This window comes from Colletotrichum spaethianum (genome assembly GCF_022836535.1).
Source record: "Colletotrichum spaethianum MAFF 239500 DNA, contig24, whole genome shotgun sequence".
NCBI lineage: Eukaryota > Fungi > Ascomycota > Sordariomycetes > Glomerellales > Glomerellaceae > Colletotrichum > Colletotrichum spaethianum.
This window is the reverse complement of record NW_026054794.1, coordinates 98,970-116,281: the sequence shown is the minus strand read 5'-3', so window position 1 is coordinate 116,281 and position 17,312 is coordinate 98,970. Positions and strand designations below refer to the sequence as shown.

The following is a 17,312-nucleotide window of genomic DNA, read 5'->3' as shown; positions in this document are numbered from 1 at the left end:
CGGCAAAGATCGATGAGGTTTCGAATGGCCCTCAGTGATTGTGCCTTCTTTGACTGAAAATGCTCCTCTGCATGGTTGTATGCTTTACACCCATATTCAAAGGCCTGGTCAATTAGGCCAGTCTGGTAGAAAAGACGAGCCATGACTTCGTAGTACGAGAGCTCTAATTGAAGCCACGGACTCCCAGGACCTTTGTTACTGCTTTGAAGAAGAGAGAACGCCTGGGCTAATGTGTCTTTCGCTTGGTTATACTGCTGTCCCCACAACTGGGCTCCAGCTATCACCAAAAGACATTCACAAGAACTTTGGTGGTCTCCGTTTGTGAAGTATGTTTCAGCAGCTGAAGTATATGTAGACAGAAGCTTATGAAAATGGTTCCCGTCTGCCCCACCTGGGCTGGAAAGAACATTTGATGTTGAGCCAAGAGCCAATGCCACCACCCGGTTCAAGATTCCTAGTTGGCCTCCAAGAAGCTGGACGCAACTAGCAGCCATTATACCGAGAACCCTTGTACGAAGCTCTGGTGAAAGACATCTAAATCTGCCCCACACAAGAGTGAGGGGGTGTTGATGTCCTAAAACTGTTGTATGCATTTTGTAAATAAAGATGATGACTGAATCAGCTACTTTGCCTCTTAGCTGTAAGGTGCGGTAGGACAAGATGTAAAACAAGAGCGGATCTTGGTCTTGAATTGATTGTTCCAAGGAGTCAAGGCTGTCGTTTAGAGCGCGGAATGCAGCCTCGAACTTGTTTGCCCATAGTAGTGTTATTGCGTTATCCATATCGGTACGTAACTTCACAATACGCAGCTGACGAAATTCTCCGTCGAAACCGTGTATTTCATCTTCTTTGATGGTCCCCCCGCTTCCGAGTCCCCCCTCGAAGTAGCCCCTGAAGATTCGTAACATTTCTTCAGGAAGCCGTACCTCAGGAGATCCTATCAGAAGAGGAGACGTGTCAAGGGCTGGTGAGGGTGTTCGGCAGATGATGTCCATGTGCGCTTCCATTGGTTGTTGTTGTGAGGAGTGGAAGTAGAGTTTATTACGCAAGTCGGGGCGCCGGTTTAGATAGCGCGTCAACTTTTCAGAATCAATTCGCTGGTTGCGAATAAAGAATTCTGATTTCTTCCCTATCGCTTTACGTTCCTGACTGAGCTGAAGCATGCGTAAGACCTCAGCTTCCTTAAACTTCTTGTCGATTCCCCATCTCTTAATTCGAGTCTTAAACATTCTCTCGCTGTTCATGTCGTCAGCCACCAAACATCTACTTAGTGTTAACAGGCGAGACTTACGTAGCGTAGAGGCTATGGTCGCGTTCCATGATTTGTTTAATTTGCCTCAAAGACTTCCCCTCATCTCGATACAGTCTGGTTATCATCGAGCGGTGGGAACTCCAGACGTCCTCCGTAGCGTAAGTCTTCTTGGTGACCAGAGTCATATCGAACTCGTTGATGTTGGCTGGGATCTCCATAGCTACAGAGGCTGAGACGATGGTGGTACTAAGATTTACAGCTGGTGGCGCTTGACAAGTACGGTACTTTTGGTGATTGAATATTTAGCTCGGTGTCTAAGGCGATTCAGGTCAGGAATCCCAATTTTACGACTTGACTGAGCAACCCGGTTTTGTGAGCCACATCACGCGGAGATACCTCCACACCTCATTGGCTTAGAACAAAAGTACTTCGCAGATTAGAGATGACAGAGGGGTATGTTGCCGCGGGCCTACTTCTCAAATGAGCGCCCCATACGTGCCGGGGGAGGATGGGGCATGGGGTCCAGTCGGTGAACAAGGCAGCATCCAACATGTAAGCAATCATACTGAGTGTGTAAGCTGAGCCGCATCCGCAATTCCGGCGGGGCACTTCGCTTGATGCCAAGTCAAGCTACATTGCGCAAACCGGATATCTTGCCGATTGTGCAGCCCGTTAGTACCGGGGCTCGACACCAAGTTTACCGGGATTGACAATACCCAGGTTCTCAAGATAAGCTGGTAGGACGGACATAACCCCCGATGGACGAAAATGCATGAGTCTGGGTCCAAAACTGTATCGAAAGAAATTAATCCCAGACCGATAGAGGCTCAATATATCCGTCGGTTCCGCGTTCTTCCCTTAAAGTCTAAGCCAAGCTTACATATCAATCCCTTCGGCCTACTGTATTCTGTTGTTCATTTTCGTACCTTTTTCTGCCTTTCGTGCTTCGTCACAACACTATCAAAATTTAGTCGGCGGCTTTTCTCAAGAGCATCTAATTCACTAGCGCGGTAACAATGCGTTTCTTCCGAATGGGATGCCTTAATCTCTTAGCGGTTCGCGGCACCCTTTCTGAAAACTTATTTCTCCGACCACCCGGTCGTGGTCCACAAAGCGATTATCGAGATAACCCCACTTATAAGCTTGGTCAACAACTTGATCTACAATGGGAAACGGACTTTGCTGCGGTTGATTTGATCCTATGGAATGATGCCTTCAACATCGGAAAGCAGACTTCAGCCACCATCACTTGTCAGTACGCCTAGTCATATGAATCAAGTCTTAAGCTTATGTTAGAACCTTCTTATAGTAAACAGAACTCAAACAACTATGGTCTGGGAAGTGAGCTACCAAGGCTTCTCCTCAGGTTTTGACAGTACCTTGACTCCTGTGTACTTTATTCAAATGTATGAACATGGCGTTACAAAGGCGGCGGCTACTGCATGTCACTACTTTAATATCACCAATACTTCAGCTTCAGCAGCACCAACATCGACGACTACCCTTGATCTTTCACCTGACTCAAGAAGTAAAGGAACAGGGTTTTCAAGCGCTAAAGTAGCTGGTATTGCAGTCGGCGCCGCCTTGGGAACGTTGATTGTCGTTTGTATTGTGGGATGGATCGCCTGGAGTCGTCTGCTGAAGAAAAAGACAGTCGCGGAATATCCCGAAACAACTCCAGTAGTAAGAGACGCCGTCATATTCGAGTCGAAGCATGAGATGCCCTATCATAACCAGCAGCGTTCTGAAGCAGATGGCTCCGGGAATGCAAGATACGAACTGTTGGACGAGCCTGTTACTGGGAATGCGAGGTACGAAATTTCGAGTGAGCCTGTTGCAAGACAAAGTGAGATCGAACCTTTTGGAGCAAATTCGATTGCAAGGTAGGCTTAAGGACGCGTGAGGCGACTGTCGGCATATTATGGCAAACCAAGTAGAACTAAAAGCATAATGAAAGGTATCTACCTAGTGTTGCAATAGGGGATCTCAAAATTAAGCCTTCAACTAAGCCCGTCCAAAGGTTAGAGGTCTGTTGATAAGATGCTCTCTTTTCGCCGCCACATTCATGAGAGAGTGACTGTCACCCAGAGTCTAGTTTAGTATTTTTACCATTGTCAGATGATAAAAAGGCTTTCCTGTGCAGCTGTCAGAAATGGAGTAAACACTTGCGTCTTTCCGGCTGATATACACGGGCAGAATATTCGATGCCGGGTCTTCAAAACCGGTAACGGTAAAGTTCAACAGCAGCAGCCGCAACAGCAACACCGTACTCTCACGGTCCGTTAACACCGGCCAGAAGGTCTTAGTTCAAAAGGCACATGATGTGATCGCAGCTTCAATAAAAGCCATAATGTCTGTATGCAAGGCAACGGCTTTTAGCAGCTTATTATGGAATACATGTTTACCATTAGGTTTACGAAGGCGAGTATATATATTACTGTTGTCTTCCAATTTCACTGAAGTACCAAAGTTCCCATTACTTTAATATATGACGCTGCAATACTGTGACAAGAATATATACCTTGGCCGTGTTATAACAAAAAGTTTGCAGGCTTAGATTCTAATAAACACGAATGGTTGTGGCTTGAGTGACTGGCGACTAAAACAGCAGTGCATTTTTTACTAGTATTCGGCTGCCACAGGACACATACGCCCGTTCAAAGACGAAGGTCTGAATATTTACGTAAAAGTGAAGGGATCCGGGTCCCAAGGTAGGCAGACCGCGGTGAAAAGTACACATAGACTATTGACCAGCACTCCTGAACAGTTTAATACGATAAGCGATCGATCGATTTGATTAAGTGTCTTTCTATTAGCTTATTCTCGGTGACATATACTCGGCAACACAATCGTCGATAGGTTACTGAGGTCAGATTGCCTTTCCACTATGCTTGTGAGCCGGGGGATTGTCGGATTATTCTCGCAGTGTCGATGGGTAATGTCAAATCTGGGCCGAAGCCAAGACTGCTTCTTGGGGGAGTCTCTCGATCTACTTCTAGCCGGGACTAGTTGGACCCGGGACTCCCTTCAACTTAGCCCTAGCAACGTGGACTGCAAACATAAGGTCGATAAACTCAAAGGCAACTGTCGTGGATTTTCTTCACACCTGTCACTTATTGTGAATCTGTTGAAGGCGTGTATGTAGAAGGAAAGGGAGTAGATGACACCTGGACCGTTGTCACGCGTTCCCTGCACATTCATCGATATAACGCTTGCCATTTATGCCGACTTCCTCTCGAAGGTAATTACTTGCATTGCCGGATTCCATCTCCCCCCTTTGTACCCCTTCATGTTATCTGGAATTGCCCAGCTCAGCCTCAGAGTCAAGAGTCTCATAGAGTTGGACATGGACACTCAAAGACAGCTACGCGGCCTTGACCGTGCCACGGAGACGGGCCGCCGGTGAGTGAGCAACCACCGACCTCGGCTCGGTTACCCGCAAACGCAACTGGGCGAAGCAGGCCACCGGGCTGAGGAAAGAAGAACTGTTACTCGTCAACGTTGTCCCGTGTGGCGGCGGAGGAACCATCCTGGCTTTGTTCAATAACTTTCATCCACCTCGGCGTTGAACCACGTCGTCGTGCTAGCGCTGACCCGCAGGTCTCTTTTGTGTGTGTCTATCTTGTTTCTCTCTCTCTTATGACCAACGTAGCATTTAGCATGAGGGTAAATTCTAAGTATACATAGCGTGTTTGCTGGGATAACCTTGGGGATCACGTTGTTGGCATTATGCCCGACTTGTCCCATTATCAATAGGTAGGTCAAGTACAAAATTACTGGCTAGAGATCGGCAAGCCCTTTCATTCAGTTTCGCTCTTCTAGTTATATAATGAGTAAACAAAGAAGGAAAGTCGTATCGAGTGGGAGGTGTGTAAGCCGAGTCCTGCCCGGCTCGAGTTGTGCCTTGAATTCTCCAACACACTTTCGCAGGCCGAGGCAGCTGTGTTCATCTCTTCAAAGCTTGCAGATATACTTTTCGTTTCAATAGCCGGTGCTATTTTAGACAAGACGTCATTGTGCAGCTTTCCTGCGAGTGTGGTGGTTTCAGGATAATGGAAGAATCACTGCGCTATGTCTTGCGGATTCGCTATATAATCAACTCTAAGCCAGTTTTCTGGCACATACGACCATACCCACTGGAGAACTCGGGATCCCGTCCGCTCTCCCATAGATAAGCCAGTGAGGGGAGGCTTGTCTAGAAGAGCGGGATCCCCTGCTGACTAAGCCGTTGGCCGTTTCGATCGGCCGGCCGGACGGCCGTATGGCGCCGACCGTTTGCTCGTTCTCTTTTTACAAAAACGACCGCAACTTCCTGCCCTCTCTCGACACCACGCCGCCACCCCCCTCTCTTTTCTCCCCTTGCTCTTCGTCGCCTTTCTCTTCCTCTCACACCTCCCCTGTTCTCGGCGGGATCTCCTTTCCCTTGAGCAGAATGTCGTTTCTTGTATCGTTCGACTTGCCTGCACGATGTGCCACACCCACCCCATCTAACCGCCCGGCATGTCCTTTCCCCCGTTGGGACAGTGCTGTGCCATGGAGTGCCGGCATGGTAAACAGAAAAGAGTCCCATTCGCGCTATAAGCGGATGACCTCTTAAATGCCAGACGCCGCCCGCTCTTCTGCCCACCCGCCATTCCCTGAATCTAGACGTTACCATCTGTCCCTTACGCAAAGCCAAGATAACCCATCAGGATCATGGCTTGCATCACTCAGCACGGCGAGATGCTTGACTCGGTGAATAGCAACGAAGCAGAGTGCTTCTACGGATACGATGCAGAGGCTGGCTGGGCCATGGACTTTTACGACGAACCCCTGAGCAACCTTGTCCAAGAATTTTCAACAGAAAAGACCGAAGAGTACGAGATTTTGCCAGACGACCCGGAATCTGAGCAGAGGCGTTTCCAAGAGAAAATGGAAGGTTTCATGCAGGAGCAGCTGCCCGACCTCCGAGAACCTGCTAAGAAAACCAAGGAAGCACAGATATCCGTCTGGGAAGCGTGGAAAGGGTAGGTTCTCTTAGTGTGCACTGCATTATTCTGTGACTTGGAGGACGAAAAGGTTAACTAACAGTGGCCCTTCATTCGTAGTTACGTATCGCGGAACGCGTGCAAAGACCCGAACCAGGTTATACTCGACCTGTGCCGCCAGTTGAGAGAGGCGGAAAGCACATGCCAAGCTTTCCTCGAGAACTACGTCGAGCGTTCTGTCAAGCCTCGACTTAGCCTTGGGCCAAAAGAGATGGAAAATGTACGGACTGTGACGTCCGTCAACAGCGTTATGCAATATTGGGAACTTCTGGTGGGCGCTGCCGAAAGGGAAGTGCTCCAGAGGATGAGGTTCAAGGATAGCGAAAACACGTCTCTTTGGAGGCTCGCGTACAAGAAGAAAGAGGATGGAATTGCCGAAGGGCCTGGCTTGAAGATCCGTAGGGTATGGCTCACGTCGTGGTATCCCAGTCCCAGGCGCATCTACTGACTTGTGGTTTTCTAGTGGATTGAGGGAGACATGGCAGACAAGTACGATTTACTTCGCGAGCAAACCTTTGTGAAAGTTGAGGCAACAATCCACGACATCTTACTGATGCTAGACATTCTTTGGACCCGCGCGGAAGACATCTTATGCGACCCCTCGACCCGACTGGCCATGCAACAAGCCATTATCCTTGATAGCATGGGCGGGTGGCGTTCGGGCTCATTGATGGAATTCTGTTACCAGAATGTTGAGGTCGCTGTTGTCAGGGATCCTGAGAACCACGAACGAACGACGCTCATTGCGGAGATCACCGTCCAGCAGAATAAGCGACCGAGCAAGAGGGCCCAGAAAAGCCAAGACCAAATGTATGTGAGTCCTAGTTGCTTGCTGAATATTACTGACAATCATAGTATGTCCTTTACAGTCACCTGCGTCCCCTGCGAGAAAATATGTCTCCTTCGCTCGCTGATTGCTTGCGCACTGCAAGCCGGGGCATTCGAAGCCGGGTTTGACTCGTTCGAGGCCTTGCTGAAGCAACCGAAATTGGAGAACGTCGATTATGTTCCTCTACGCTGGAAGGAGGGCATGGCGAAGAAGCCCATCATCCCCATTAAGTATTACACCTTTTGGCGTATTTGGCATCGAATCCTGTTTGTCATGGGGTGCCGCAGCCCATTTCGACCCTATTCCATGCGCGTCGGTACCAACTGCAGACTTGACGGTAAGAGACTTGCGACCTAGGACAGTGCCGATGTTGTACTGGAGACGGCAACATGTACATATCGCAACGTGCTGACGAATGAACTTAGGTCCGCTGACGCCCGCTTTGCAAAGTTACATCTCATCTAATACCCCCGCTGTGCGCGCAAAGAGCTATCAGCCCAGACATGTTAGCGAAGATCTGGCGCGTCTAGCCTTCGGAGACCTTGCCGGGCGAAAGGACGAGCTCAACCAGTTCCTGCGCCAGTCTACCTACAAGAGGGATGATCAGGCCCCACTGTATCCGACTGCAGGAGATCTCGCGGGATTTGAGAAGCGGAAAGATGTGTCCCTTCTACGAGAACAGCACAGAGAAGCCATCGTACAACATGGATCGGGCAGCTCTGCGGCCAAACGGGCTGGCGCTAAGGTCTGGGATAGGGTCAACGCGCTCTCGGCCTTGGCGGTGAATGTTCGTAGGCGTGCATACTTTGAAAGGGTCGACCGATTAAGAGCTCGAGGCATTTCCACTTCGGTAGCCCCCATACCTTCCACCAATCCTCGCCGGAAAACATCTCAGTCTCGGTACTCTCTGGCAGCTGCAGTCAAGATCGGACGATACTTACAGGGAAGGGCTAGCGATACACAGCCCGATTCGACCGTATACGTGGATAGCCTCATGGCGTATCTGGCCAACAGAAATGTCTTTGATGAGCCGATTCTTCTGTCACCAATAGGAGGACCTCATGTGCGTGGAAAACAAGGCCATCGAGAGACAGAGAGGCAAGCGCAATGTCTTCTCTGCGGTCACCGTTTTGCCAGGCGCAGCAACCTGACGAGACATTGTGACACTACCCACCGAAACCAGTTCCAAAAGCCGTTTGCTTGCCCGGAGTGCACGAAGGCGGGCAAAAACCACACCGTCCAAGACCGCCAGGGCTGGAGTAGTCATGTGGCCAGATGCCATGGGGAAGACAATGCACCGAACTTTTCTCGCAACCGGGAATCACCTAAATCGCAAGCGTCTCGCTGCTTAATTTGCAGTGCATGGGTTTCCGGCGGGCACAACCTGACAAAACATATCCGTTTGGTCCATGACAAAGTTGGCTTTTTTAAAAAGCCATTCTTGTGTCCAGAATGCTTCCGTCAGGGAATGCAAAACCAGGTGGCAGACCGGAAGGATTGGACAAGCCATGTCAAATGGAATCACAAGCCGACGAGCATCGAAAACAAACCTGTTGACAAGCGCACAACATGCTTGATCTGCACCGAAGAGTTCACACACAGCCGCGTCATGGACCATTTTATACACTTTCACCTGCGCAAGCAGCGCCTATTCGAAGAGCCGTTTGAGTGCCCGGCATGTCTCAACAAAGATCGTACTATCTTGGTCACCAGCATGGGAGACTGGTTTTGTCACGTGGCCACAGAGCATCAATCCCGAGATGAGTTCGTCATGGGCAGGATCGAACACGCCGAGGGAAAACCTGGTCATGATGAGTCGCAGCGCGAAACTAGCGAGCTCGAAAGGCTCAGCTTGAAACGTTATCTCGATCTGTCAGGCGAAGAGCCTGACTGCCGCCCTAGGAAGAGGAGAAAGTATAGCCTTTCACCTCCAACCTCTGTGTCTTTGGCGTCATTTGACACTACCGAGACAGCTTGTACAGTATTCACTAGAGCCTCGACGCCCCCAAGTGAACTCGACACATTTGTGATTGACCCTCGGCTTCTTCAGACACATGATATCTCAATGCATGGTTGACCAGAGGGCCCATGAAAACGCTCTGGGTGAGTGGTACAATAATGGATGAAACTGTGGCTTGCCTGGATTCTATTTTACAGTATGAACCGTGCAAATAGACTAAAGGTAAAGTTGCACATCACTCAGGTGTTCAATAGTCAAGAAAGAATCAATAGGAGCCAGGAACATCTACACTATGCTATTCTAGCTTCGTTCTCGGACCCTGACGTCCACCAAGTTTGGAACTGTCTGCGCAACTCTCTTTCTTCTCTGTATTCTTTCTCTAACAGAGTTCGTAATCTTAGACGTTGTGCCTCGCGCTGTGCTATCCACCGCTGCTCGCTATTCTCTACACTGCTCACGGAGAGGCTCTTGTCAGAACTCATGAGAAGACTAGTCAGGACCACCCGACGTCGTTCCCCTTCTTGTTTACAAACGGGGCAGTTGCGAATAAACTTGGAGGCCGAACTTGGTACGCAGTCGGAGTGAAGAACGTGACCTGATACATTGAGTCCAAAGCCGTCCAACGGACAGAAGACGCGAACTTACCACAACGACCGGCCTCAAGCTTTCTGTGTTGGCTAACATCCAGACAAATAGGACAACAGTCTAGACTGTATAGTTTATGGGCTTTTTGAGGCCCACGGATGTAATGATTGAACTTCGAACAGATTAATTCCACAGTTCCATTGTATCTTTGGAAGTTGTTGCAACATGTGGAACAAATCGTCTGGCCAACATTGTGAGCGCGGGTCTCCTCTAGGGTTATGTAATACCGACACAGGAGCAAGAAGGCAAAAGCATTTGCCCATCAAGAATCTTATAGCACCAAGCGCAGAAGTATGAAAGCTTCTCATTTTCTCTCATCGAGTCAACAGGAGTCATTCTGGTGACGCTAGGTGTGAATGGGCGAGGAAGATCTAAGAAACATAGCCGGTTATGGAGGGGACTGGCGTATTTGTATTCGGTCGCTAACAAACAAGCCCGCAACTTGGGCGACGTCCCTCGAATGCATATTGAATAGTGACAACTGTTCGTGTCACAAGCAATTGGATACCGGCAATTGGCCGTTTTTAGCTACGGAGAAGGGAAGTCTAACTAGTTGGCTAGCAGCAAGGTGGAGGAGGTATGCCCCTCGTTGTGGCTGAGTGGGCAACCCCACCTTGCCAGGCGTGGCTGGTGGTGGCCCGGACCTCCCTTCCCCTATTGCCTCACAATTGCCCCTTTTCCAACAACTTACGGCTATTGGTAGGATGGATGGCTGCCGGCTGGAGCATAATACTTAGTAGTTAGGTGAAGAGACAGAATTTAGATCATGTGACCATAAAGCATGTTTTAGTTATATCTGAACTGTGCTTGATTATCTTGCAATAGTCATTTTCCAAGCCTGCACGACTTGTATTCCGACCAGCTTGTTACATATTCATTTTCTAGTAGGTCATGAGGAGTTGCGTGGAGTGTTGCTCTCAAAGAATATCCTTGTCCTTCAGAAGGCGAACGGGCCATATCTACATGACTATTTTCAACGGACACCTCTTTATCAGGGAGTTCCGCTACCGTTGATTGTATAGCCAGAGACAGGGGGGTCGTAACGGCGATACCGATATCGCCCAGGTTGTAGCCGTGATCATTAGAACGCTGGCCTTTGAGTTGTTAGGAGGCTAATAGATTCAAGGAATGATTACTCACCATTTTCTGGGATAAGGTTTGTTTCTGATTGAATGCCACTTTGAATTCTATTTTCTGTTGATGAGGTTGATGGCCCCCCCTTCCTAGAATGAAGCCAAAGAAAGCAGGCCAGAGCCAAGGTAGGAACAGCAATTCCTACCACTAAGGCGATCAGGATATGCGGTATGCCTTGGCTGTTGAAATTCTGCATGGACAGGCTGGTGGTAGTCGGAGAATTTGTAGCTACAATAAACGTTTCGAAGCGAGTCCGGGTCCCATATGTATTCGCATATGACGTAAGAGACGAGGTGGCTGAGGAGGAGTGTGAAGTGGAAACTGAGATAGAGGACTCATGCGTTTGAGTATTAGGGCATTCCGGCAGATCGCAAGGGTCTGTCGAGCAACATCCACGAAAGCCATTACTACTGCAAACGTAGTATGAAGACTCTTGTGGGCAGGTTGTCTGACGTTTGGCTAAGTCGTTCATCTTCATTGTTGAAGAAACTTGTCAACGCAACGACTAATATCGCAAATGCAGTTCCTGGTTAAGATATACTTGAAGTGTGAATCTACATCCGTTTGCCCTGCAAGAAGGTTGGCGCTTATAGCGTGGTTATTTTAGGGGCGCACATGCTATTTTAAGCTGCTGTCTAACTAGCACAACGCGGCAGACTTCTTGTTTTCAGAGATTCATCGAGAAGAACATAACAAAAGCTGCAATAATAAATAGTTCAAGCTTTCTCAGTCAGGGCATTTGCAAAGTTTCTACTCACAATATACAGCTCAGAAAAGATGGATTCGAGTACCCAAGTGAACCAGCAGCCTTGCCGAGAACCTACTCCGAACACCGATGATATAAACGCGCCTCCCGAAGAGCTGAAGAATCCTCGCAAACGACCCTGTAAGATAATCTTGCGGACATCTAAGTGGGCAGATCCTGCGATAAGAGCACGGCAGCTGGAAAGGCTCCGCCGTAGAAAGTTGAACCTTGCTAAAAAGGCACACGAGTTTCACCGGGACTTTCAGCATGACTTTGGTGCGGAGATATTTCTCGTTCTCCGTACAGAAGGAAAATACTTGATTTTTGATTCGTCCGATGATTCTGGGTGGAGATCTCCCACCCATCTCGTTGGTTCATCTACTCAGACATAAAGTGCGAAATGATTGACACTGTTTTAGGACAAAACGTATCCTCTTCCAAGAGTGTACACTCCGCAAAGCTTTCAAAAAGATGCTTAGCGTATGCTGCTTCGGCACAGCGCTCTACAGGTTAGCAATTGTAGTCAGTTGAATTTGACCAGTTGAATTTGTACACGGACAAGCATTTTAGGTTGCTCTTGTAGAAAACAAAACATATTCTGCTTCTGTCACTGTCGAGTCGTGTCAGTCTTCTATTTAATATCACTCATCTCCCTCCCTTGATAACCCTCCAGTACATTAAAATATAACTGCTGAGTTGCTGTCACGTAACTATCGACGTGGACTTTTATTGTGCATAATAAAGAGGAGGTACGTAGCACATCCGCAACGTGTGCACGCATCGCTGTTCAGCACATTCTTACACGGTCGGGCGATTCGGGGATCACGAATGATACAAAGCTACAGTAGGGTGGTGGTGCTGTGAAGTGACTCTTAGCTAAAGGGTCCCGTTGATTGGGTTGTCCCTATATATATGCAAAAACTAATGACCTGGTACTGTAGCTAGCTTCGAGGGCTAGCGGACATCCGACGCTGGGGGTACGCAGCGCCGTCGCAGCTACGTAACACTGGGACGGACCAAGTGACAAACGGTCTCCTGCCATTTGGTATACATATATACGAATACAAACACAAATCTTATGCAATTCATGCTTACACATCTTTCAACGATATGGTTTGTATGTATCGATCACAAGTCTACCACTTGCGTGGGGGCGCAGAAGGTGACGAGCAACAGCGTGCTGAGTTGATGAGTACGTCTAACGAGTGACTATGGACGTATCCTGGACGACATAAATGAAGTTCTAATCTAAGGTCCAATTGTTGCAGAAATCCTGTACAATCTTCTTCATCACTGACGTATACACCTCCCTAAGGATGTCTTTATCCAGCCGCGCTCCGTGATCTAAGAGTGAATTCATGATGTCTGTGTTCCCGCGCTCTATAGCCCAGGACAATGGCTTTCGGTTGTCTTCTCCTCGCACCGCTTGACTAGCACCGCTGCCAAGAAGTAACTTCACGCAGCCGCTATGGCCGTACAACACGGCGATGGACAGTGCTGTATTCCCGTAACTGTTCCGAAGATCGAGATAATCCGCTTGAACACAACGTGACTTGACAGACTCTGGTAACTTCAGGATCTCGTCGTCATTACAGAGAAGATATTTCATCAATTCAAGGTGGCTGTCCTCTTCCGATGGGTCTGGGAGCCTCGGCGGGCCGGAGAGAAGGTGCAGAGCGGTGTCACCTAGAGCACCCTGCAAGAAAGGATTCATACCCCTGTGGAGAAGGAATTTTACCGTTTCCACCTTGCTAGGAAATTGTGCTGTGGTGGCGCGCAAAAGAAAATGCAAAACACAATCACCTCCTCTGTCCATTTGAGTGTTCAAATCAGTCCCTGGTTCTGAGAGAACTTTCTGGGAAATGACAGCTCCCGATATGGAGACGCCGCTTTCCATAAACTCTAAAGCAGCTGTCGTATCGCCACGGAAGATGGTGTCAACTAGACTCTGCAGTGAGGATGGGTCAGAAACCGACCCCGTGAATTCGTCATCGTGAAGTGTCGAGCCAGATCTGTAGCTGGATATCCAAGCATCAAGATCCGTATCCGACTTTGCAAATGTCTGCCCGGATAACTGGCTACTTGCACTGCCCGTCGGGGATGAAGCCATCTGAAGTTGGTGATGACGTGGGAGATGCTACAGGGGGGGTGGGCGGGGTGACGATGATGGAGATCCTCTGCATCATTGTATCCATTCCATGTTATTCAAATCACTTGAGGGAAGACTGGCAAGGAGCACAACGTCAAGGGTTAATCGGGTCTTATAGTCGCCTCACTCACAATGTTCTGTCGTAAGTTAGAAAGCTGATTCCAGGAAGTTCCATCTTGCTTTTTCATCTACAGCACTGATATGAAGATGCTGCGAACGATCGGTAGAAAATCGTTGTTGTGAAGCCGAAAGCTGCTTTCCTTCCCCGCTCCTCCTCCACCCTTTGTGTCCTGCTTCCCCCCCTGGTTAGGGCTGCTCCCGAGGTGCGCGCTATCTGAGTTTTTCCATTGTGTGAGGCCCTTCACTAGCTTAGTCAGCGCCCTGACAAGCACACTGTTTGCCGCAATAGTAGTTCCATCCCTTGGCTTGGCATATCAAGCATACTTTGAAGCTAGTTGTTTCAGTGCGTCATGCGACCTCATACTACACGCTGTCACTGGGCTACAGAGAACAGGGACGGCAAGCTAACTGTGCAGATAGTACGGTTCTAAGATAACAGGCTCAGGAGTGTTCTAAACTCGCTGGTCCCACACTGGCCGGTTGCACTTCGGATATCACGTTCCCCTTGGGTGAATCCTTTCTTTGTTTCACGCCAATGCACAAAGCAGTATACTTGCGAGGATACAAGATGCCAAGAAACTGGGGCAACAAATCGAAATACTGGTTGGTTCTACTTGTTTTATTGCAAAAGTGTGAGACAATGCAATATCCTCTATTCCTCCATTCGTGGGATCAGTCAATCTTAGATACCATACCCTTTGACATACAGAACATTGATCTGTTTGGAAACACTATCGGCTGAAAATTCTAGTAATAAAGTATCTCAATCTATTGCTTATTGTTCTAACTTGGGCCAACCAGTTTATAGGTGCGCAAAGTTCCGTACGCGTATGCTTTCATAATCAAGATAACCTTTGAACAGACCAGTACGTGCCATTCGCTGTGCGAACGAAACTCTGCTTGGTCTGGGTATCTTCTAAATATCTCACATCTCTTTCGGGCGAAGGAACTACTGGAGTCAGAAACCTGATTTCGTGGGTTTCCCAAAACCACCTTTCACCATGTTGTGACAGGTTGCCCGCCCCCCGATCTCGCAGGGTTGAAGGTTGCTGTTGGTACTGCGCCCATGACTGAGGCGGCCACCCTGAAACCGGAGGTCTCTGTGGCGGCTCTGTTGTGTCTCTATAGTTGCTTGGCTGAGATGATGGCTCTCTTCCTGAAAACGGGTGGTATAGCCACGGCTGCGTTAGACCTGGCGGAAATGATGAATACGGATCCCACGGCGTGGGAGTAGCTGACCAGGGACGAGACACTTGGGGTGGAAAACCCCATTGAGGCGCCTGGAAAGACGCCTGTGGTGGCATAAACGACGGTGCTGGTTGATGGTTACTGACAGGTGGATGCCCAGGTTGTGGCGACAACCTCGACGTAGGCTGTTGTGCCTGCGACGGTTGGGCTGGGGGTGGTTGAGTAGTCCGCGACGACGAAACCGGCGACAGCCTCGACGTAGGCTGTTGTGTTTGTGAGGGTTGGGATGGGGGTGGTTGAGTAGTCCGCGGCAACGAAACCGGCGACAGCCTCGTCGTAGGCTGTTGTGTTTGTGAGGGTTGGGCTGGGGGTGGTTGAGTCGTCTGTGGCCACGGACCTGGAAATACTCGTGTAGGCTGTGGATTCTTGCTGAAAGCAGCCATGGGCTTGACAGGCTCGGATATATTGGCAGACCCGTCCGTCTGTGGAACACTTATTTCTGGGCGGTCGTAAGCTTCGATCTTCGCGGCCCATTTCTGACCACCAGTCTTTACAATCTCCGTCTTGGAGAAACATTGTCCGTCAACGAGTACAATACAATCCCCCCGGTTTTTGAGACCGTGCGCTTCTGCAAAGAACACGATATCGAACGGATTAGGATTCTTCCACCTCGCAACCCCTTGAAGGCCCGCAAACTTCTTTAGGTCTCCAGACGCAAACTTGAGTCCGCCGTTGCTTTCGTACTCTCTAGTTTCGGAAGCATAAGCAGGCTTACTCAAAATCCAGCCTTTGCCCCGGCCTTCCTTCGTTCCCATTGCTTCAACAGCTAGTTGGTTTTTCTTGGTAATACCCCTTTTCAAAACCCAAGTCGTCTTTCCTATCTCCTCAGCATCGTCTATTTCCATCCATCTGCCTGTTTCTGGATGTGGAAAATCCCCCCACTTCGAAAAATTGGGATGCCTATCCATCTGGCTGCTATCGTTGGTACATGTATGATCCCTTGCCCAAGTCCACGGGTTGAATGAACTCTGAGGCGTGGGCGGCACTTTAGAGTGAGGAGACTGTGGAACGTCATCGAATCGGTTTTGAGATTGACCACCTTGAGGAGTCCACTGGCCAGCTGGACGAAAGTGGGTTCCTTCCTCTGGTCTTTCTTGCTTTACGGGGGGCTTTTCGGTGTTGGTTTCGAGTCAGGAGCAGGTGTAGGAGCTTGAGGTTGTTCAACAGGTGCTGTCTTAGTCGCCGGGCGAGGGTCAGGTTGCTTAGCACTCTTATGACGATCTTTGGGCTCATCGTCTCGCTGGCTGTTTTGAGTTTTACTTTTATCCTCGCGATTCTGTTCGTGTTCCTCGTGCTCGGAGTTTTCTGGGGCCTCGTGTGAGCTTTGTTTGGGAGTGGAATGTTGGCCTACTCCCGCGGCTTGATAGTTATCTGAACCATCTGGCTGAGTACTAGGAGTGCGGCCTAGCCTTTTATTTTCTTCATTCTTGTAAGGTTGACGTTGTTTGGCTTTTATGGTCGTGTTCTCGGAGTCGGTGCTTGAGGTTGTGGCAGCACGGTCCTCTGATGTGTTGGCTTGTGGACTCTGAGAGTCATCGCTGGAGATAGTAATAGCACGGGGGTTCTCTGGTGCTGGTGCGTTTACTTGTGAACCCTCAGAGCCATCGCTGGAGATAGTGATAGCACGGGGGTTCTCTGGCGCTGATGTGTTTGCTTGTGGACTCCTAAAGCCACTGCTAGGGGATGTGAGTGCACGATCGTGTCCTGAACCTTTCGCATCATTGCTAGATACAGTAATACCATCATCTTGTACTGGTCCAGATAAGGTTGCATTAGACTGATTTCCTGGCGATTTCTGAACACTCTCGGATAGATTGCTAGCTGCTGAAGTTTCCGCAGCCTCTTCTGCTTTGTTTTGAGTTGATACCTCAGAACGCGAAGGCTTTGAGGGCGTAAAAAAGCTTCCCAACGTCTGCATTAAACTTTTTTTTCTTGGAGTTCCGGGCGTATTCTCAGCAGACTCGAAAACCTCTCCATCTTCAAATCGATCCTTTGCAGTTTGAGTGTCTGGCGTTGCTGGCTGTTCAATACGAACTTCCTGTCCTTCAGGTGTACTTGGCTGAACTTGCTCTTCATTTTGTTCTACACTCTCTTCACCTAACTTAAGAAGATGCTCCTGAAGCTTGGCAGGATCTCCTAAGCTATCGAGACCCACGAGCCAAGACAATTTTACGATCGGAATTTTCTTCTGTTTTGCTTCTCG

At 49.0% G+C, this 17,312-nt stretch overlaps 2 protein-coding genes across 2 annotated transcripts; both read right to left on the bottom strand.

The window, feature by feature from the left end:
* Positions 1–1,287: 1,287 nt before the first annotated feature.
* ColSpa_08691 (uncharacterized protein) lies at positions 1,288–1,470 on the bottom strand (the record flags this gene model as incomplete). Its single annotated transcript, XM_049274903.1, has 1 exon — positions 1,288–1,470. The coding sequence occupies one exon, from the start codon at positions 1,468–1,470 to the stop codon at positions 1,288–1,290; it is 183 nt and encodes a 60-aa protein (XP_049130860.1).
* A 13,717-nt stretch (positions 1,471–15,187) lies between these two features.
* Positions 15,188–15,864, bottom strand: ColSpa_08690 (uncharacterized protein; the record flags this gene model as incomplete). The annotated part of the gene is made up of 2 exons (XM_049274902.1): positions 15,188–15,390; positions 15,447–15,864. 2 exons carry the CDS (start codon positions 15,862–15,864, stop codon positions 15,188–15,190), a joined length of 621 nt encoding a protein of 206 aa, XP_049130859.1.
* Positions 15,865–17,312: the final 1,448 nt, after the last annotated feature.